The sequence below is a fragment of the Pinus tabuliformis genome, chromosome J, assembly GCF_031772625.1.
Source record: "Pinus tabuliformis cultivar Carrire ecotype Pingquan chromosome J, CPIR1, whole genome shotgun sequence".
Taxonomy (NCBI): domain Eukaryota; kingdom Viridiplantae; phylum Streptophyta; class Pinopsida; order Pinales; family Pinaceae; genus Pinus; species Pinus tabuliformis.
Window position 1 is genome coordinate 620,577,475 of NC_142295.1, and position 23,621 is coordinate 620,601,095.

Below are 23,621 nucleotides of genomic sequence, written 5' to 3' on the forward strand. Positions count from 1 at the left end.
TCCCATGGACTTTGATGATGAAGAACTTCTAGTATTTGAAGAAGAAGTTGATAGGGAAGAAGAAGAATCTCACCATGAAGATGAAGGTCCCAGTGAACCTATTCAACCTATGGTCATCCCCGAATCAAGAAAGAGACCTAATTGGTTGAAGTCAACACTACTTGATGCAAAAGGTCATGGAGCAACTTAGGGCACATTCAGGGAAAGCAAGAAGCCCAAACGATATTCTGGGTATGCAACCTACATGACAAAACTAATAGAAGCAAAGCCATCCACTTTTGAAGAAGCTGTCAATCATCAAGAATGGAAGGATGCCATGAATGAAGAATATTAATCTATAATGAAGAATGGAGTTTGGAAAATCATGCCTAGGCCCAATGAAAAATTTGTGGTAACTTCCAAATGGATCTATAAGATCAAACATGCAACAAATGGAAGTATTGACAAGTATAAGGCAAGATTTGTGGCTAGGGGTTTCTCTCAACTAGAAGGCATCGACTATGAAGAGACATTTGCTCTGACAACAAGGTATACAACTATACGTTCATTGGTCTCTTTGGTAGCATCGATGAGATGGAACATCCACTAATTAGATGTCAAGACTGCATTTTTGAATGGCACATTTGATGGGGAAGTCTATATAGAACAACTGTTGGGATTTTAAGTTAAAGACAAAAAGGCATATGTTTGTAGATTGAAGAAGTCATTATATGGCCTCAAATAAGCAGCAAGGGCATGGTATACTAGGATGGATGCATACCTTCAAAGGTTAGGCTTCACAAAGAGTTCTGCTGGTCCGAACCTTTATATTAAGGTCGTGAAGGGTGAATCGGTAATCATTCTTCTGTATGTAGATGATCTTCTCTTGACAAGTGTAGAAGGTCGAATTAAAGAATGCAAGAAGAAATTAGCAACAAAATTTGACATAAAGGATCTAGAGCTAATGCATTACTATTTGGGACTAGAAGTCTGGCAAGGACCCGATGATATTTATCTGGGTCAAGGGAAGTATGTGATCAAGATGTTGAAGAGATGTTGAAGAGGTTTGACATGATGGATTGCAAACCAATGACAACTCCGATGATCACAAACTTGAAAAGGCTAAGGAGTTTCGAATCGAGCCCGATGGATCCTTCCAAGTATAGACAACTGATTGGCTCACTGATGTACTTGGTGAATACTTGACCAGACATATGCTTTGCAGTAAATGTTCTCAGTCAATTCCAAGTGGAGCTGAAGCATGATCATTGGATAGCAGCAAAACATATTTTGAGATATCTGTGAGGAACCATCCACTACTACCTAAAGTACGATAGAAGGAATGATGTCCACCTGATTGGATATACAGATTCCAACTGGGGAGGCAGTGAGCAAGATGGAAGGAGCACTACAGGAGGATGTTTCAGTTTGGGATCCTCCATGGTCTCATGGATGAGCAGAAAACAAGATATAGTTGCTTTGAGTAGTGCTAAGGCTGAGTATATTGCAGCCTGTGAAGTAAGTAGAGAAGCAGTCTGGTTAAGGAAGCTGCTATCCAACCTATTTGTAGGACCTATTGACCCTACTGTGATACATTGTGATAACACCAGTTGTATACGATTGTCTGAAGACCTAGTATTTCATGGAAAGACAAAGCATATTAATAACAAGTATCACTCTATTTGGAAGCTAGTACAAGATGGTGTAGTGCAGCTATAATATATCTCCACTAATGAGAAAGTAGCTGACATATTGAAAAAATCTCTTCCTAATAAGAAGCTTGTGTATTTGAGAGACAAGCTTAGTTTGGTTGATGTATCCTACCTAGTTGAGAGGGAGAGATAGGCACATCATTCTTGTCTTCACTTGGGAAGACAGAATGGAGGATTGGGTAAGCATCTGACATCTGATACTCTTTGAGGATGTGGTAGGGCATCCAAGATGAGAGTAGTCGTGGACCGATATTCTTTGAGGACTGGCTATCCAAGATAAGAATAGTCCAAAGAAGGTCATACTCTGTGAACACCCGAGTGGAGTATGTACCTTGAGAGACAATGATGATGGTGTCTATAAATCATTGGTCTCACCAACATTGTGCTCTGATCTTGTGGAGAGATAGAGTTGTTAGTCAAGGCCTTGCTATATGACAATGCTGGTTGGTATGATGCTAAAATAGATGGGTTACCAATCCAACTCTTCTTATGAGATCTCTTTAGATTGAGAATGTTAATGTACCATATATGAACACCTCCCTAGTTAAGAGGGAGTGTTGAAAAATGTGTAACTAGGTTTTCAAGGTATTTTATTTCATAGGTCAAGCATCCATTGAGTGCTTCTAGAGTTTGTCCTAGGTCAAGAAGTCAAAAGAGTTGTTTTCATAAGTTGAAGACCCCATCGGGTACATTGTAACTTGTAAAGAAAATTAAGTGTCCAAATACCCTCCAGGACCAAGTCGGCCTGGCAGCTTGCAAATCAGCCTAAAAGGAAGTGCCATGGCCACCTTGATGAGCCTATATATAGGAGGGAACTCGTCCACGACTACTCTCAAGGTCTTTTATTTTATAGGTCAAGCATCCATTGAGTGCTTCTAGAGTTTGTCCTAGGTCAAGAAGTCAAAAGAGTCATTATCATAAGTTGAAGACCCCATCGGGTACATTGTAACTTGTAAAGAAAATTAAGTGTCCAAATACCCTCCAAGACCAAGTCGGCCTGGCAGCTGGCAAGTCAGCCTAAAAGGAAGAGCCACGTCCACCTTGAAGAGCCTATATATAGGAGGGAACTCGTCCTCCTTGAGACACATTCACTCATCTCTCATTCTAGCGAAGAAGAAGGAAGAAGAAGGCAGTGAAGAAGGAAGAGGACAAAGAAGATCTTTGTTTGGGCTATTTCTCTCTCACACGTGCTAAGGAGAACTAGGGTTTCTGCAACAGATCTAGGGTTTCTATCTACAAGTTCGATCTTGGAGAAAAGAAGGCAAGTAGGTCAAGTGAAGGTCACCAAGGGTCATCCTCAAGCTCCAGAAGTGAGGGAAAAGCAAGCGAAGGTCAAAGGAAGGCTCAGAAGGCAGATCAAAGCTCACACGTGTGGCAACAACAATTGCTGGGGGGCCGAAATTTCAGATCTACAGTGGAGGCCGAAATTCTATAGCTGGAGGTCAAAAAAGTGCTACTGGAAGAGATTTGACTGGGTTTGACTGGATCAAGCTTAGCACATCATCCGGAGAGGTTGGTCTTGGTCTTGGAGGGTTCTGAAGTCAGCCTTTGGGTCTTGGAATTTCTCAATTGAAGAATCTATAAGGAAGAGAAGAGATTTGCGGGTTTTCCTCTCAAGTGGAGAGGTTTTGGCCCTGACTTGCAACCTATATTCTGTGTTCTTTTTCTTCTTATTTTTGGTCGCTGTTTGATGATACACACATATAATAATAAGTAACAAAGCTAATAAGTAAAAAGACATCAAAACCAGTTATCAAGGAAAGAGAAATCACTATAATCATTGCCCTATAGATTTATCAATACTCGCTGCCCTAGAACAACCTCAACTAGGCTCTAAAAGGGTTCTTCTAGCCCAGATAAAGTTTTGTTGCGCATCCATTGCTCCATAAAAACTCCAGACTGCCTTGCTGGCCTATCTCTTAGCCACAAAAGCCTCAAAATGGATGAAGATGTCATAGAATGTCTCCCTAAGCCAATTAATCCATAAAAATCTCCTTGCTTGCCACAAACCAAATGAAAAATGCCTCAAAATATTATGCGAAATATATTAGAGAAATAGAGGGGATTGGCTAGGGTGGAATCTTCCACCACTGAATCCAATCAAGGGGAAAGGGGTCTTAAAACCTTCAGAGCCTCAACTCACAAAATAGAAATATCCAACAATTGTGATCAGTATAATGATTGTCCTCTCTTATTTATAGATTCCCTTTGGGGTGTTCTTTCCTAAATTCAATTTGATGGGCTAACGATTTTCCCTCTACTTAGCCCCAATTCTTGCTTGCTTTGCAAATTTTCCTCCAATTACCCAATTTACCCAATGTTGTCCCCAAAAACATTGAATAATGGGTTGCCCCCTTGGGTTGGGTAGGCTACTTTGTCCTCCCCTGGGCAATTAATTAGTAGGGAATATTACATTTTACACCTTTTCCACAATATTGCCTACTTTTTGGTGACTTTGCCATGCTCCAATTCCACGTTCTTTTCATGCACTAATTTTCAGATGTCCCACTTTGCCACAATGATAACACTTCAAATTCTTAGTTATGGACTTACTTTTAACTGAATTTGTACCTATAGATGTTTTTTTGCCAACACTGGTTGTACCTCCTTGCTTCTTCTTGCCTTTATATTTTGTTGCAAAAGTGCTTTTAGAGGCACTGCTGCTGCTTCCAACTGCTTTTTTCAACATTCCTTTTGTAACAACGAACTTGTCAGTGTTTCAAAAGTTTTTTCAATATATTAAGTAATGTTAAGAGTTTCTACAATTTTCTTAAACGATGGAGGCATGCTTTTTAAGGGAATTGCAATGATATCTTCTTCATTTAGTTCTCTATCTATGTCTTTCAACTTCACTAAATGCTTTGAAATCAACTTCCCTTCATTGGCATGGAAAACAATCTTTTTGTTAAAGGTAAAAGACCTATGCTTATTTCAAGTTTCGTGCATCTTGTGTGGTTTCTTTCATACTGTGAATGCATCTTCCACATGTTACACTTGAGGAAGGATCCCCTTCATCATTGGCATCTTGATGAGCATGGTTGCTTCATAGTTCCTATAGTCATATTCCTTTTGTTCCATGAGTACTTGGTTTGCCTATACTTCATATTCTCCATTTGGTTTTTGCACAAATTTCTTGGTCACCTGTAATGTTCCTAAGTAGGAATATGAGTGATATTTTAAACAAATAAACAGTGCAACAACATAAAATTAAAAACATGCATTATACATCTATAAAACGTTGTAAATCTGGAATTGCTGAGCCATATATTATAAAATCTGAGAGCATAGGTACAATATAAATGAGATGGTGCACCTGGGCTTGTCTCAAGGACAAGCTGGACCAAACCTAGGTGATGGAATAGCTGAGCTGAAGGCTGCCCAATTGCTGCACCACTTTGCACTATGCTGTCCTAGTAAAACTGCTGTCCTACTGAACTTTGACCTACTGGAATGTGCCCAAAAACCACCCATAAAATTATATCCTTTCAGCCTTAGACTCCTTGGACAAAACCCAGAAGGGAATTTCTCTGGTTTTGACTTTGGATTTTCGGCCTCCTTGGAGCCTCTCCCTAGCTGCTACTGCCAAATTCGACTTGCAGGAAACAACTTGCAAATCCCTCTGAAAACACCCCTAGAACGCTGGGTTCACCTGTATTGACTAACTCCTTGCTCCCCGGATGACCCTTGGCTCGGATGACTGCTCTCCCAAGCACCATGAGTTTGCTGCCAGAGGCCTCTGCGCAGTACCTCTGTCCAAAACTTCGACTGACTGCTGCGCTGGTCTAGCTGGCTGCTACTCTAGCGAAAATGCCTTTTCTATGCTGCCTCCTCAACTCTTGGCTCTCCCAGCAAGCTATGAATCCCCTTGCTGATCTATTCCCGGCTCTCCCAGCAAGCTGTGAATCCCCTTTGTTGATTTCCAACTCCTCCTGCATGTTTTCTGGCTGCCCAGGAATACATAGTTTCATCTTTGCACTGATGGCTGAAGTGTGTGACTGTATCAGACTCCCTGAAACTCCTGTGGAACGACCTCCCTAGGGCGGGCATGGATGTTCCCCCGAAGAAGAGGTTGAATCTCCCATGTGAGAGATTCGTGGCTAAACAACCGGTAGACTCGCTAAGCAGTAGAGAGTACAAAAGAGTGTTTGTTTGCAAATGTTCAAGATGCTGCAAAATGAGAGCTCCTTCCTCTTTTATCACCTTGGACCCCCTTAGCCTCATGTGGGCTCCTCCTTCCACTAATTCAATTCCCTCCAACTCATGCAATGGCCAGGTTCGAATTATTCATGTGGGTGGCCCCCACATTCCACTAGTTACCTGAAATAAAGTAGAATTGCTTATAGTACCTAAGTTTTGCGTGTGGGGTCCTCCTCCTAAGCCAAAAATGATGCCAAATTTGTGTAGCTGCACCGTGTGACTAATACATTTGAGAAGGGACATGACAATCCTCCCCTCCCAAATGTTGCTTGCCCTCAAGCAACCTCAAAGCCGGGTGCTCCAGTATGTGCTCACCCTCCCAGCTGGCATCCTCATCCGGCAAGTTCTTCCAGCGTACCAAGAACTCCTTGATGGTTCTGCTCCTCAATCTCCTCTCCCTGCTCTCTACAATGGCCTCTGGTTCCAACACCAAATGGCCCTCATCATCCAACGGGGGTAGATCAGCTGCTGCGGTCACCTGTTGTCCCAACACCTTCTTCAGGCATGAGACATGAAATATGTTATGGATTCTACTTCCTGGAGGCAGCTCTAGCTCATAAACCACCTCCCCAACTCGCTTAGTCACCCGGTAGGGCCCATAGAAGCGTGGTTGTAGCTTCTCGCTCCACTTCTATTTTAGCGTAGACTGTATGTAAGGCTGCAATCGAAGGTATACTAAGTCCTCCTCCTCAAAGTGCCTCTCTATCTTGTGCTGATCTGCATACAATTTTTGCTAATTTTGGGCTGTCGCTAAATTATCCTTGAGAGCTTTGAGGATATCTTGACTCTCTTGGACCCAGTCTTTGGCCTTTGAGGCCCGACTGTCTCTGAAAATAACATCAGCAAAAGTTAGTGCATCATATACATACAAGGCACGAAAAGGAGTCGTATCGATAGACATGTGGTTCGTGGTGTTGTAGCAGAACTCGCCCAAGTGCAACCACCAAATCCACGTCCTTTGCTGACCTGTCACATAATTCCTCAGGTACCCCTCCAACCACTGGTTGACCCTCTCTGTCTGGCCGTCTGTCTGAGGGTGATAACTGGTGCTAGGAGTGAGCTCCGTCCCAACCAACCTGAAGAGCTCCTGCCAAAAGCCACCCATAAATCTGTTGTCTCTGTTGCTCACAATGTTCTTGGGGAGCCCATGTAACTTGAAAACCTCCCGGAAGAACAACTCGGCAACATGTGCAGCGGTTTATCTAGTGGGGATGGTTAAGCAGTGGGCAAATTTGGTCAACTTGTTGACCAGTACATGTATGAAATCCTTCCCCTGTACCATGGGGAGCCCAGTGATGAAATCCATCGAAATACTTTCCCATTTCCCCTCCAGAATGGGAAGTGGCTGTAGTAGCCCTGCAGGGTGAGTCAACTCCCCCTTGTTCCGCTGGCAGGCCTCACACTCCCTTACGTGCTGCAACACATCCTTCTTGAGGCCTTTCCACTTGAATCTCTCTTGAACAACCATGTAAGTCTTTTGGAACCCTGGTGTCCGGACAACGGTGAATTGTGAGCTGCCTGGAGTACCCTCTCCCTCAACTGTGAGTTGGGCACCAAGTAAATGTGCCCCTTGTAATAGATGACCTCATCCATCACACGGTAATGCTCATTTGCATGTGTCCCCTCCAGCACCTCGCAGGCCCTCCTGTCCTTGGAGTACTCTACCAATAGCTAAGCCTTCCAATCCTGGCAGATGCTCATGAGAGATAACCCAGTTGGTCTCCTGGATAGAGCATCAACCACCACATTGTGCTTGCCCCGCACATACTCAATGTCAAAATCGTAGGCCTGCACCTTGCTGACCCATCTCTGTTGCCTGTCATTGAGGCCCTGCTGCCCCATGAAATGTCGAAGACTGTTGTGATCAGTCTTCACTCGGAATCGGTTGCCCACCAAGTATTGGCGGAACTTGGCCAATGCATGCATAATGGCCAGCATCTCCTTGTCATATATGGAATATGACAGCTCATGCGGTAGGAGCTTCTGACTCTCGAAAGTTATGGGATGCCCCTCCTGTGACAATACAACTCCAACTCCTACCTCTGATGCATCACACTCCACCGTGAATGGTTGGGAAAAGTTAGGGAGTGCCAGAACAGGGCAACTGCTCATCACCTCCTTGAGGCGATCAAAAGTGGCATGTGCTCCATCAGTCCATGTGAAGGCCCCTTTCTTGGTCAAGTCGGTCAAGGGTGCTGCTAGCTGTGAGAACCCTTTGACAAACTTCCTATAGTAAGTGCAAATACCTAGGAAGCCTCTCAGCATAGTCACATCTCGGGGTACTGGCCAATCCTGGATGGCCCGAATCTTCTCCTCGTGAACCTTCACCCCGTTTGCTCCAATGATATGCCCGAGATAAAGCATCTCCGTCAATCCAAACTTGCACTTGGAGAGCTTGGCATAAAACTGCTGCTCCTCCAAAATGTGCAGTACCTCCTCCAAGTGTTGGAGGTGCTCCTCCCACGTCCGGCTATAGATCAGGATGTCATCGAAGAACACTAGCACGAACCTCCTCAGTTGTCCCTGAAAGATATGGTTCATGCAAGACTGAAATGTGGCGGGAGCATTGGTCAGTCCAAATGGCATGACCAAAAACTCAAAGTGCCCATAGTGGCATCGGAATGCTGTCTTCGGGATGTCTGATCCTGAACTCTGATCTGGTGGTACCCTGAACGCAGATCAATCTTAGAGAAGTACTTGGCTCCTCTAAGCTCATCCATCAGCTCATCAATGCGGGGAATGGGGTACCAGTTCTTAAGGATCTTTTGGTTAAGAGCTCGGTAGTCGATACACATCCAGAGGGTCCCATCCTTCTTCTTCACTAGCACTACGGAAGAAGCGAAAGGACTAGAACTAGGCTTGATATGCCCCAACACAAGTAGCTCCTGATTGGCCTTCTCTATCTCGTCCTTATAGGCTTTGGGGTGCCTGTAAGGAGTAGTGATGACTGCCTGTATACCCGACTCCAGCTCAATGGTGTACTGAAACCCTCCATTTGGTGGCTGTCCTGGTGGAATGTCTTCGAACACTACTGCATATCTGTCCAGTAAAGCCTGTATGTTTGGTGGTGGTGGCTGTGCCTACCCCCAACCTCTGAGATCCTCAACTTGACTGCCCATGCAATGTCCCCATGCCGAAGATCTGCCTCCATCCCGTGGGCCGAAACTTTCTGAGGTAGATAAGACTGTATGCCTCTCAAGACCACTAGTTTTCCATTTGGCCCCATGAACTCCATCTCAGGTTTCCTCCAATCTGTCGTGACTCGCCCAAGGGAATACAACGACTGGACACCCATCACCACTTTGGTGTCTGGCACATCGACCACAAAGAAGTGGTCTGTCATCGAGTAGTTTCCCATAAATACTGTCAAGGAGGGCATGTATCTGGTACACTAGATGGTACGGTCACCTGGTACTAGGATTGAGAATCCCTCAAACTCTGCTTTGGTGAGGCCCCTCCTCTTGACCAACTGTGCATCTATGAAGTTGTGGGTAGCCCCATTGTCCACTAGTACTGACACCCTTTGTTCGTGTATTGTAACTCTGATCCTGAGGGTCAAAAACTTAGGAATCTCACATAAAGAAGCAAGGACTCCTCTTGATGAGGCAAGAGATACCCCTCCCTGTGGAGGTGGTGGTGGTGGCCCTCTGTCTGCCGGACTCTCTTCATCTGTCCCACCATAATCCTGCTCCACCTTGTCCTCCTGGTCACTGTCAAAAAAGACCTCAATGCAATGTGCTCTACCGGCAGTGCACCTATGGCCAGGTGCCTAGGGCTCTCTGCATGTGAAGCACAACTTCCTCCTTTGGAGGTCCTTCCGTGTCTCCTCATCTAGCTGCCCCCTCCCTTGTGTGGTCCTCGGTGGTGGGGGTCTAGTCTCATGCCCCTTCTGTGGAAAAGGGGTCCGTGCAGGAAATGGCGCTCTGGTCTTGGGGATGGCCCCCTGTAAATCTCTGGCACACACCACCACTTCCTGCAGCGTGGAGGGTCTGCGTGACTTCACCAATCCACGCAGAGGCTCAAGCAAGCCCTCAATGAAGGTGTATACCCTCCTTGCCTTGGACAGATCCGGGACCATCACTGACACATGCAGAAAATCTGAGAAGTACTGCTCTGGGTTGCCTGTTTGGCGCAATTGTGTCAGTTCCTTGAAAGATGCCTCTGGATCCCTCTGATCAAATCGCTCCACCACCCTCCGGGTGAAGTCCTCATAAGAAACTATCTGGGCATGCCCCAAAGTGGTCAGGCCGTGAAACCACCAGTCATGGGCTTCCCCCTCCAAGTGCAGTGCTGCCATCTTAATGGCTTCCTGCTCCGTCATCCGGTTGAGTTGAAAGTATGTGTCCATCTTTTCAACCCAAGCCCTGGCTGTGCACTTGGCAGTGTCATCAAATGTAGGGAAATACATCCTCCGTATAGTTCTCTACAACTCATAGTTTTGGGTCCCTTGTCCTCCGTACCCCTTGTTCCTCTCACTCTGCTTGAGCTTGCAGTAATCTCTGAAGGAGAGGGCTTCTTTGAAATCTTCGTCCATCGCCTGCCACTCTCTGAAGTAATCCCCCATCTGGGGAGTGTCTTCCTCCCTTGCTGGTTCGATTTGTGCCATTGGCATGAAAGAGGGTAGTGTAGCCCTAGTTGGCACACTAATTGAAGGGCGTTGCATTGTTGGTGAGGGGTGATCGAAAGGCCGAGAAGCCCCGAAAGTTTCTCCACACAAAAACCCCCTAGGTGTGGCCCTGTCTCTGTTCTGTGATTTGATCTCCTCTAGCATGTCTTTTCCCCCTTTGCCAAGCCACTCAAGGCCCTCAAGAGGCTATCGAAGGCCATCTCCTCCCTGCTCTTGGGCTCTGCCATTTCCTCCTCTCCAGCCACTGCGTTCCCTCTTTCCTCTGTATTTGGCGTAATTTCTAGCTCCCTTTCTCTGCTCCTGTACCTCTACCTTCGGTAAGTGATGTTCTCCCAGTCTTCTCCTCTCATATGAAACAAACCGCACAGTTGAGCCAAAAACTAGGCTCTGATACCACTGTAATGTTCCTAAGTGGGAATATGAGTGATATTTTAAACAAATAAACAATGCAACAACATAAAATTAAAAACATGCATTATACATCCATAAAACACTGTAAATTTGGAATTGTTGAGCCATATATTATAAAATTTGAGAGCATAGGTACAATATAAATGAGATGGTGCACCTGGGCTTGTCTCAAGGACAAGCTGGACCAAACCCAGGTGATGGAATAGCTGAGCTGAAGGCTGCCCAGTTGTTGCACCACTCTGCACTGCGCTGTCCCAGTAAAACTGCTGTCCTGCTGAACTTCGACCTATTGGAATGTGCCCAAAAACCACCCAAAAAATTATATCCTTTTAGCCTTAGACTCCTTGGAAAAAACCTAGAAAAACCCAGAAGGGAATTTCTCTAGTTTTGACTTTGGATTTTCGGCCTCCTTGGAGCCTCTCCCCAGCTGCTACTGCCAAATTCAACTTGCAGGAAACAACCTACAAATCCCTCTGAAAACACCCCTAGAACGCTGGGTTCACCTGTATTGACTAACTCCTTGCTCCCCGGATGACCCTTGGCTAGGATGACTTCTCTCCCAAGCACCACGGGTTTGCTGCCAGAGGCCTCTGCGCAGTACCTCTGTCCAGAACTTCTACTGACTGCTGTGTTGGTATAGCTGGCTTCTACTCTAGGGAAAATGCCTTTTTTATGCTGCCTCCTCAACTCCCAACTCTCCTAGCAAGCTGTGAATCCCCTTTGCTGATTTCCAACTCCTCCTGTGTGTTTTGTGGCTGCCCAGGAATATGTAGTTTCCTCTCTGCGTTGATGGCTGAAGTGTGTGACTGTACTGGACTCCCTGAAACTCCTGTGGAACGACCTCCCTAGGGCGGGCACGAATGGTCCCCCGAAGAAGAGGTTGAATCTCCTGTGTGAGAGATTCGTGGCTAAACAACCGGTAGACTCGCTACGCAGTAGAGCGTACAAAAGAGTGTTTGTTTGCAAATGTTCAATATGCTGCAAAATGAGAGCTCCTTCCTCTTTTATCACCTTGGGCCCTCTTAGCCTCATGTGGGCCCCTCCTTCCACTAATTCGATTCCCTCTAACTCATGCAATGGCGAGGTTCGAATTATTCATGTGGGTGGCCCCCACATTCCACTAGCTGCCAGAAATAAAGTCGAATTGCCTATAGTTCCTAAGTTCTTTGTGTGGGGTCCTCCTCCTAAGCAAAAAATGATGCCAAAATTGTGTAGCTACACCCCGTGACTAATACATTTGAGAAGGGACATGACATCACCACTCCCAACAGGCCCCTCTACTGGAAAATGATGATTGTTTGTTGTTTCCATTTGTTGAAATTATGCCCATTGATTTTCTGATTGGGCACTGGCTTAAAATTCGAGAGTGGGTTCATCTTTGCCATTAATGAAATTATTACCAAAAACCAAAATAAAATTTCAATTTCAAGAATAAATACTTTTGACTCCGGATTGTGCTCTTGTTGGAAAATGCAAAGTGGAAACTTATTAAATCTTATTTTCCTTGATCCTTAATACTTGCTTGTGAACTTATTTATTCTTCTTATGTTCTTTAGTTAGATCTTTTCATCAAACAAATATCAAGAATGAAACAACAACATAGGACACAAAAATTAGGCTCCAAGCTAGGGAAAAACCCCTCCAAGGGGACAACCCATAAACACTTCTCTTCTTAGAATTTGCTTCAATTGAGACACAAAAACCCAAACCTTAGACCAAGTCCTCCTCCAATTACCAAGTCGACCCTCTAACAAGTCCTTCCCTGATTCTGCACCAACCAACTTCAAACTACAACTTTGACCTGCTAGCTTCAATACTGCAATTGTCCTGCAACTTCGACCCTACAATTCCGGCCTTGTAGCTTCCTTAAAAACCCTAATCTAGCCTACTCCTAAGATCTTTCTAGAGCAAGACAACTCTTCCAAAGGTCAACGAGGTTTAGACAGAGTATTCTCTCTTCCAACTACAAGTTACAGTACTTCGTCTTCCTGCAACTCCGACCTCTTATTGCAGCCCAAAAACCCTAGAATTTCACACATGTGAGAGAGATAGAGCCCAAAAACAAGATATTTTCGTCCTTCTTTCTTCACTTAGACCTTCGCTCTCCTTCTTCCAACTTCCCAACTACAGATCGAACTCTTTCTTGATAGATCGAACTTGTGGAGTGAGTGAGTCTCAAATGAGGTCGAACTACTTCTTTATATAGCCTTCTCAAGGGGTTGAATTCCCTCCTTTAGGTCGACTTGATGTTCCCAGGGCCAACTTGTACTTTTGGAGTTTCTAGGACTTTCTAGACTAAAAAATAATTCTTTTTACAAATATATTTTTGCCTAGAAGGGTCTTATAAACATGATGTTGACTCCTTTGACTCATGACAATAAATCCTAAGACCTAACAAACCCTAGAAGCATGAAGAACATGCTTTTACCTAGAAGACCATCAATAATGAGCATGAAACCCATGCTTTAATAATAATAACTTTCCTTTTCTTTTCTTGTTTGTTACATAGGATACATATTGAAATGAGTACAACAATTATGAAGATCGAAACTAGTTACATTTTCAACACTCCCTCTTAACTAGGGAGGTATTCATAATTGTACAACTAGTACAACATCATATCTCAAATTGAAGAGTTCTCATAAGAAGAGTTAGATTGATAAGCCATATTGTAAGCATCATCATCATGACCAACACTGTCTTTGAGGCCTAACTAGACAAGCTCTTCTTTAATCAAGAGCATTATGTTGGGAGGCTTTACATGTGATACCGCACTACCTCTACAAGGTACATACCCCATCCAGATGTCTACAAGGTATGTCCTTTTAGGACTATTCTTATCTTGGATCTCCAATCCTGAGTCCTCAAAGAATATCGATCCTCTTCGACCACTCTTCTCTTGGATACTTGTCACATCCTCAAAGAGTGTCGATACCTTTCCTTTCTTGGATGTTTTATCCTCAAGGAAACCACAGATGCTTATCCAATCCTTTGTCATTCTCTCTTCATCACCTAAAGAGGAGAATGCACATGTGATGTCCAACATCACTCCCTCTCAACCAGAGAGGACATCCCTATTCTCCTTTAATCTTGAGAATAGAACCTTGCTCCTATATAAGGAGACTCCTTTACTCCCTCTCAAAATCAGAGGAGATCTAGACTTCCTTTCTATTTGGGAAGTCACCATCACAAGCCTTACAACTTGTCTTCATAAGAGTATCAACTACTAGTTCTTCATAGCTGTCCGACTCCCTCCTTTTTCTGTATCATTGAGCTTTCCTTTCTTTCAAGGTATCATGGAGCCACCTTCTCTCTTTGATCTTGTGACAGGTTCTAGGCCAATCTTCTTGCTCATCACTTTCTTCTTTGATATGAAGGAATTACATTGAGCCTTCCCAAACTTCAAGTTGATCATAGCTTCTTCTTGAAAGTGATCTTCCTTTTGACCTCAAGGTTATCTTTTTTCACTGCTACCTTTTAATCTCAAGATGTCCATATTTTGACTTCACAGTTGCCAGGTACTAGATATCGAGCTTCCCTCAACTTCCTTCATCCATATAGTTGAACTTGCTTCAACTTCCACCATATATTCTTGCAACATTCTTCCAAGTAGCAAAATAATATGTTAACCAGATAACCATCAGTGATGGAAATCAAACTTACCTCACCATGGTGACCACCTTGTTACATCAACATCCTCTTGGTCCATCTCCATATGAATCTTCTTTCATGCATCAGAGAGCCCAAGGATCGAACTTGATTACTAAGTTACAACTTTTTCGTCTGAAGATTATATTGGATGTTAATTATTATTACATATATTCTAGAGAAAGTCTTAAATTCTTTACATATCCTTAAGTAAGTCAAATCCTATTCCTTTCAAGCATCATATATCCATATACCTAAGCATATTTTATGACCAACTTTCTTTCCACAAGATTCTACACATATGAATCTTATCCAAAGTTTTATATCCAACATGCATTCCTATGCTTTCATCCGATCATCTAGCTATTCATATATCTCACAAAGAGCCTGCATCCTGACCCATTGCATTCTTTCATCCCTTTACCAATATTGATTCCACATTACATGGAATGTCTACTAACCTTGTCATGATGCTTTTCCCAAAGACCTTCCAAATGATGGTCCTTCCTTAATCATGTTGATAAGAAGGATGGCAACTTCTAACATGATGTTAGATAATACCTAGATGAACATTATGCAAAAATGGTCTATCTATTGATCTATCTAGATGATCTCTACAAAGCAACTTAATCATGTAAATCCTAGACATGCTACTATCACATGCTTCTCTCTATGATGCTATGCAAAACATACTGTTCTAAAAGAAAGATTACTCCTTATAAAGAACTTGACAGTCAATGAACCTTCTTCAGTAGTAAAGATTCTTCACTTCTTCCTTCTTCAGTTTCTTCTAAGGTTCTCTCACTACCTTGGCTACATGAGCTTCAATCCTTTCTTTTCTCTTATTGGTCTGTAGGCTTGGACAATCCCTCTTAAAGTGTCCAAACTCATTGCACTTAAAGCATTGAACCTTGGACATGTCTTTCTTCTTGGACTTACCAAACTTTCCCTTCTTCAGCTTCTTGACTCGGGCTAGAAAGGCTTGAGATTTCTCATCTGATCCAATATCATCTTTTACTTTGATCCTTGATTCTTCCAATATGCATTGAGCCCACAACTCATCAAAAGGAGTTGAATCTTTCTTGGAATAGATGCGTGTTACAAAGCTACTCCATTCCTGTGGCAGTTCATTTAGTACACAAATGGTTACTTCAGAATTAGTAATTGGTTCCCCAAGTCCTTGCAGATGGTCTCTTAGTTGAGAGACTCTCATGAGAAAGGATGTCACATCCTCATCCTTTGATTTCTTCATTCTATACAACTTGTTCCTCAATGACATCCTTTGTCCCGTTTTACTTACTGAGTGCAAATTCACTAGCTTGTCATACATAGCCTTGGAAATCTTCAAATTTGCAACAACTGGAACAAGAGAATCTTTAATGGATTCCACGATGATCCTCTGTGCCCTTACTTCCCCTTTCTTGTATTTTGCTAGTTCTTGTGTCTTATCTTTCTCAGGTACAATAATTTTCCCAGTGACATATTCCATTACTTCTTGTTCTATGAGTATCAAGTCAATTATTTTCTTCCATGCTAGATAGTTTGATGCCCCAACGAGCTTATTTCTCTCCTTGCAGAAAGAACCCATATGACTTGAAGATTCAGACATGATGTAATAATATGATACTTACTTGAGATCAAGATTCTTCTTGATGATGTCTTCAACCTTCTTGATGCCTTCAAGATTCTTGAAGAGTCATTGATAATAGCTTCTAGAGTCCCTTGATGCTTCCTTCAACGATTCCTTCCAAATAGTTCTTCTTTCAGAATGAGATCAACACTATCTTCTTGAAGTCTTTTTCTCAAAACTTCCTTTTGATCTGACCTCGATGTAGACTTGGTCTTCTTTAATGTAGAAACCCTCCTTTCTTGAGTCCTTTCTCAAATGATCCCTTTTGGCAATCAATTCCTTCTTCTTGAAGAGCTTCCTTCTTCCTTTCCCTTGACAAGTAACTAGTGTCATTCGGCTGCCTTCCTTGTTCACCTTAGCTCTGAAACGATGTTGGAAAATGCAAAGTGCCAACGTATTAAATCTTATTTTCCTTGATCCTTAATACTTGCTTGTGAACTTAGTTATTCAGAATTCTTCTTATGTTCTTTAGTTAGATCTTTTCATCAAACAAATATCAAGAACAAAACACAACAGATGACACAAAAATTAGGCTCCAAGCTAGGGAAAAACCCCTCCAAGGGGAAAACCCAGAAACTCTTCTCTTCTTAGAATTTGCTTCAATTGAGACACAAAGACCCAAACCCTAGACCAAATCCTCCTCCAAGTACCAAGTCGAACCTCTAACAAGTCCTTCACTGATTTTGCACCAACCAGCTTCAAACTGCAACTTTGACCTGCCAGCTTCAATACTGCAATCATCCTGCAACTTGGCCCTACAATTCTGGCCTTGCAGCTTCCTTAGAAACCCTAATCTGGCCTCCTAAGACCTTCCTAGAGCAAGACAACTCTTCCCAAGGTCAACGAGGTCTAGATAGAGTATTCTCTCTTCTAGCTACAAGTTATTGTACTTCGTCTTCCTGCAACTCAGACCTGCAACTTCAGCCTCTTCTTGCAGCCCAGAAACCCTAGAATTTCGCACGTGTGAGAGAGATAGAGCCCCAAAACAATATATTTCCATCCTTCTTTCTTCACTTAGACCTTCACTCTCTTTTTTCTAGCTTCCTAGCTACAGATCAAACTCTTTCTTGATAGATCGAACTTGTGGAGTGAGTGAGTCTAAAATGAGGTCAAACTTCTTCTTTATATAGCCTTCTCAAGGGGTTGAATTCCCTCCTTTAGGCCGACTTGCACTTTTGGAGTTTCTAGGACTTTCTAGACTCGAAAATAATTCTTTTTACAAATATACTTTTGCCTGGAAGGGTCTTCTAAACATGATGTTGACTCTTTTGACTCACGACAATAAATCCTAAGAGCTAACAATCACTAGAAGCATGAAGAACATGCTTTTACCTATAAGGCCATAAATAATGAGCATGAAACCATGCTTTAATAATAATAACTTTTCTTTTCTTTTCTTGTTTGTTACATAGGATACATATTGAAATGAATACAACAATTATGAAGACCAAAACTAGTTACATTTTCAAAAGCTCCCACCCAAATTATGTCATGCTGCTACACAAATTTAAATCTTATAATCAGAAAATGAAAATCTGTTACCTCCATTTCTGTGCTACTACAAAATTCTGTCATCTGCTTCAAATTCTTTCCCTGTTACAAGTTGGCTTGTTTTTTGCACACTGTTACTGGTTGTTACCTTGGTCTCTATGCACTGTTACAGAGTACATACCTTGATTTCTGTGCACTATTTAGGGCTGCCTTGATTTTGTGCGCTGTTGCATATCATTACTTCGATTTCTGTGCAAGAAATACATCTATTTCTGTGCACAATGTCCTTAATGTTTGTGCTCAAGATCCTATTTTTTTGGCTTTTTGAGGTATTTTTCACAAGCTTTGGGTTGCATGTATGTCTCCTGCATCTATCTTGTGTTGTTTCGGGACTGCTATGTACTGTATTGTGGTTCTTTACTGTTCTGTATGGCTTGTCTTGGGATCTGTGTTCATTGTTTCTCATGTATGCTCCAACCTATTTCATCATTTACATGCAATTTCAGATATTATCGGTATATATCTAGGGCTGCATGCCTCCTATCCTGGAATTTTATCTGTTACAATTCAGTTTCAGAGTTTCGTTCTCTGTTACGAAAACCTCCACACTGAGGTGTTGGAAACATGTTATGAAGTTTTAGAGACGTTTTTGTGTACAAAATGTCTCCAAAACACACTGAAAGTGTTCATTGGCATTTTATATTTTTGAAGCACTATATCTGCTGTTTCAGTGGGGCTGTTTTGACGTTTTGGTCACCGAATTGGTCTTTTCTTACAAATCAAGTATAAAGAGAGGGCTTGGGACTCTCTTAATTATAACTCTTTTTTTGGCTATTCTCCAAATTTGAAATTCGTGAATGGTATTTTGAATTTTATGTCTCCTGGTTGCTTTTTCATATATATATATATAGCCCAATGGTGTGGGATCAATTGGTGAGGAGTGATGGGTCTTTCATCCATGACCCAGGTCAACACCTGTCAGGGCTTTTCTGACTCTTTAAGGTAATCATGGGGGCATCTTGAGCTAGTGGTCAAACATGTGAGGCTCCATAGCATTACCCGCGCACACATAAGTTGATCAATGCCCATCCATGGCCCTTAAGACCAGCTAATTTGATATACCAAAGCGGTTAATTCCATTGGTCAGGGATGAGGAGTTTTTCACTAGTGACTCAGGTTCAATTTTTGTGAGAACCTTTCAAGCTCCTTAAGATAACCATGGGGTCACTTGTAGGTAGTGGTTGGATGTGTGAGGCTGCATAGCATTACCTTTGCACACATAAGTGGGTCAAAGTCCAAACCGATGCCCCTTCAGGCTAACCAATTTAAGAACAAAGGGGTTGGATCCATTGGTGAGAAATAAGGATTTTTTCACTAGGACTTGGGGTCAATTATCATGAGGGCTTTTCCAGTTCCTTGAGTTATCCAGGCAGGCACTTAGAGGTAGTGGTCTAACTTGCGAGGTTACATAGAACTAACTTGTTCATACATGAGTGTATTAAATCCCACCCCCATGTTCTCTAAGGCTAATGAATTTTGGTTTGCCAAGATGTGGTTGAGTGTTTGAGACAGGGCATCACCATGCAAAAGACCCAAGGTCAAAATCTCGATGGGATTAGGGCCCGTGACAGTGCATGAGTTTGACAGGATCATTGCATTGATGTGGCTTCTGTGTTAATGCACATGAGATTCATAGCACCTCATGAATAAAAGAATGTTTCTGTGCACCAAAATATATACACATTATTTTTCCAAGTTAAACCTCATGGGATTCCCCCCTCTTCTGGATATCTGGATGAATAGTGTTTCAATTTCTAGCTGCAAGAGTGGCTGGTAATCCAATGAGACTCAACCAGACTTGAACCTTAGTGGGACTAGAACTGGAGATTTCACGACAAACTTTGCCTTGAACAAGTTCATTTGAACCAACTGAACTAACCCACTATGCCATTACATATGTATGTATGGATTTGACATATCCTAGCCATATCTTTTCTTGATTTTCTTAAATTTTTTCATATTCATGTTAGATATCATATCCATATCCATTCGAATATCCGTATGCATGCTTTATCTGTTTCTGTCCTTGTTTTGACACAGTATCATGCTTGCTATGACTCCTTTTTTGTCTTAGCTTTTGATTATCTTCTGTCTCCTGATGATTTTTGTGGTGAACTTAAATGTTAATATGATTCCCTTTTATCCTTATTTTAATTGTGTTAACCTATTTATCTTTTGTAACAAAGTATCTCATACTGTTTTTTTCCAAAACGAAGAATTATATTGATCCAGAAAAATGCATCAGGGATGCTACATTGAATCAAGAGATTTTGATATTACTGATTGATCCAAGCCAAGATTTTCAATCTTTCTTATATCATTTCTTGGATTTGTTCCTTCTTTTTAAAAAATCCCTTCCTAGTTTTCAAAAAAGTTTGGAAACTGTGTGCCTGTCTTCTTTTGACTTTTCAGATGAAGAATATTCTTTCTTTTTTTCAGAAGAGTCTGAGTCTGTATAGTTTTTTGCACAACCTTTGTTTTCTGTATGGCTCTCCTTTTCTTCCAAGTGGGTTTGTGGGTAATCCTGCTTTCGAGGGAAGATCAATTTTCTTTTGAAGTAATTTTGGAAAATTTTAAAGGCTGAATCTAGGCTATCAATAATTTCCTTTCTTATTTACTTTCCATTGAATCTTTGGATTTTCTTTTCTAGGTCTAATCTGTTCTTCATCGTTTTCTTTCTTGTAAATTCACGAGGTTCTTTCTCTTCTTGAGAAGTGGCAGGAAGCAGGAGAGGGAAAGTGTTAACCAGGTACCAATAAACATGACATGTTCTGCAACAAGAGAACACATTGACAGAATAAAATATCTGGGTCTAAGTAATTCCGTCAACTTTCAAAGCGAAATTTTCTAGGAGTCCTTTGTGGATGTTCATTTCCACAATTTTTTTGCTCAAAAGAAAGCTCCTTCAGAAGGGGTTTTATTGCCCGAATATATCCTAAAATGATTTTTTATATATGTAAAAATATCATCCTGTCAAAAGTAAAGAGTGGGAAATTAGGGGGTCTTAAGCTCTAACCAAATAGAAATGGACTCAAACTCTGTTGAGATTGGGTTAAAAATTAAAAGTTAGTATGCCATGGATTTAAACCAAGGATGGAGATTCCACAGGAATACAAGCCTTATCACCTTTCTGCTTGCCGCTATACCATACAGCTGTGGGCTCCCAAAGAACCTTCTTGGACAGAAGTAGAAGCTTGGAGAATTTTTAATTGAAATGGACTTGGAAAATCAATACACAGTTCTTTTATTTTTTCGTTTTTAATTTCTATTTTAAAATTTATAGTCGGCCAAAGTCCTTCAAATCTACAGATCGAAGCTCTGTTAGAGAGATCCAAAACCTTAAAGGAGGAAGCTCATTAGAAATATCCAATGGAGGTGAAGACTTCACATTGGTTAGATAAGGCAGAGGAGTCCTGGGCTTGACAGCTGAAGGAGAGACCTGTTGAAGTGAGGGAATGACCCATTAGCCCCTGCAAATTCTCATTCTAATACAATTTACATTATTTTTGTGAATTTTCAAAGATTGCATTTGAACATACATGTTTTTTGCATTTTTACTTGTAGTTTTTATAATATGCGATTTGTTAATACTTGTAGTTAGAGAAGAAATCTGTGATGATATTTCTAGCTTGGAATGGTTCCAAAGCAAAATTACGTGGGTTAACAATTAAAGAAGGAATATTTGATTCTATTTTTGGCTTGGAATGATTACATATGCAGAGTAAACTAGAAGAGAAATATGTGGTTCTATTTCTAGATTGAAATGAATGAGTGGGAGGACTTAGCTGGATCAAAAAGGAAACTAGAACTGAGTTTTGTTGTATACTATTCTAAAATACGAAGTCCTTACCAAACCCTTTATCTCCATGTACAATAGTTTTTCACGAAATTAATCTTTGACAGGCTTGTTCCCAACATCCAATTTAAATGGATTCCGCATGTCAAGGTTCCATTGAGGATGATGACTTTTTTGGGGATGATGAAACTCACCAAGATAATCTGAATAGAGAAGTCTTGGATTTGGATAGAGAATGGCAAGCTAGATACAAGCAATTTCACACAGTATCCTCTTTGTCATTTTCCATTGCGTTATAAAATCCTACATCTATAGTTATAAATAATTAACTTGTCTTGATTAATATTTAGGTTTTTAAGTGTTAGTCATCTATAATAGCTTGTGGAGCTTTGAAAAGATATCAGGTTGGCTATAGAGAAGGTCTGCTTGCAGGTAAAGAGACAGCTGCTCAACTAGGTTTTAATAATGGCTTCAAAGAATCAGTGTTGTTTGGATATAATTTTGGCAAAGTTCGAGGGATTACAAGGTATCTTAAATTCATTTACTTTTTCTTCACTGTCTTTATTCTTTTCCGTCTATCATGTCTGTTTTTCAGTGGGCGAGGATATATTGCACTAAACATTATATTCAATATATCTTTTGCAATCAAAATACTTGGTGATTTGCTAGCTAATAAATCACATTCATTTTCAAACGCTACTCTAAAGTACTTCAGTGGTCCTCTAGGAACGACATAAAATCTACTCTTATTTAACTCACAATTTTTTCATTTATTTCCTTATTCCAAGATAATAGTGAGGAAGAAAGGACTTGGGTAATGAGCGGTTTCTTTCAGAAATATATTTATCAGTAAAAAATAAGTAGAGGTAGTCTACAACTGTAGTAGAATTCTGGATATGTGAATATCAATTAATTGAGTTCAACTCAATTTTCTTTGTGGAGATTGGGTACGATTTCATTAAAATATATTAGTTTTCTCTTTTTAGGTAATTTTCCACTGGAAAGTCTAACCTCTTTGAAGTTTGTTTGCTATCCTTCCGGAGCATGTGAAAGTAAAGTTGGTTGAAACAAGTGAAGGTAGAACCAAATTGGAAGCTCTTCATGGCAAAGTGAGTTCAATGTCAGGAAAGGACGCATTGAAGTTATTTCATGAGGATGTTTTGAAAGGCGAAGTGGAAGCAAAAATGGGCAAATCAAAAGACAATTCTCAAGTGAGGCTTGGTCCTTTGTGTTCCCATTTTCAAAGTTTAGGTGGTGGTATTGGAGTTGGATATTTCAATGCATTCATATGTTACTGATATTATTTTGAATAATATTATTTTTTCCACTAATAAAACGAAGTCTTGTCATCACAACTAAGATGGAAAGCATTGGTATCTTGTTGACAGGTGGATTTGGAAGGAAACCTTCAGACATTAAAACTTGAAGAACATATTGGGTCCTCATCAACTACGAGTGGTACAGGTGAACTTGCAGATTTGCACAGACAACTCGTTTCTGTGCTTGAAAATACTTATTTGAAAGCTGCATGTTGAAGTTACTAATTTGTTGGCAGTATCAAGATGTACAGTACTTGTGAAAGTTTGAAAACCCTCTCTAATTGTTAATCGAGTACTCAATTATTACCGTAGAAATGAGTACAGTTGTGTAGAACAAGGATTTTTTGTTCTAATTTAATCAAAGTTGATCACATTTGATCTTTGATCTTAATTAGCGTTGTGCTTATATGAAGATAGAACCTTGCCAAGGTTAATGTTAAGGTTAAGGCATTGCTATTTCTAGATGCTTTGCTAATTGAGAGTTGTTTTCCCTATTACTTGCCATCCATTGTCCATATTTTGATGGCATTCCTTGTTAATTGGAACGAGAGCTAGTTGAAATTTATGATGAAGGTTAGTGATTGAATGGTGAATTGGTTCGTTGCATTTAAACAAAATTAGTGGTTCTAACTTCAAGTTCGCTTTTGGTATATATTTGGTCATTGCACGAGTTGCACTTTCCTTACTACAGTAAAGTTTGATAGCCAACGACAACACTGAGGAGTTGCATGTAACAAAGTTGGTTTTGATC

The 23,621-nt window shown here is 41.3% G+C and overlaps 1 protein-coding gene across 2 annotated transcripts in view; it reads left to right on the forward strand.

Moving 5' to 3' along the window:
- LOC149228483 (uncharacterized) overlaps positions 1 to 23,261 on the forward strand; it is an 85,262-nt gene extending 62,001 nt beyond the window's left edge. For both annotated transcript variants that reach the window (XM_089378227.1, XM_089378226.1), the window contains exons 2-5: positions 21,659 to 21,817; positions 21,956 to 22,077; positions 22,573 to 22,762; positions 22,940 to 23,261. In XM_089378227.1, coding sequence (XP_089234353.1) covers positions 21,683 to 21,817; positions 21,956 to 22,077; positions 22,573 to 22,762; positions 22,940 to 23,086 — 594 coding nt within the window. In that variant the 5' untranslated portion in view covers positions 21,659 to 21,682 and the 3' untranslated portion in view covers positions 23,087 to 23,261. The remainder of the gene's footprint in view (positions 1 to 21,658; positions 21,818 to 21,955; positions 22,078 to 22,572; positions 22,763 to 22,939) is intronic.
- Positions 23,262 to 23,621: the final 360 nt, after the last annotated feature.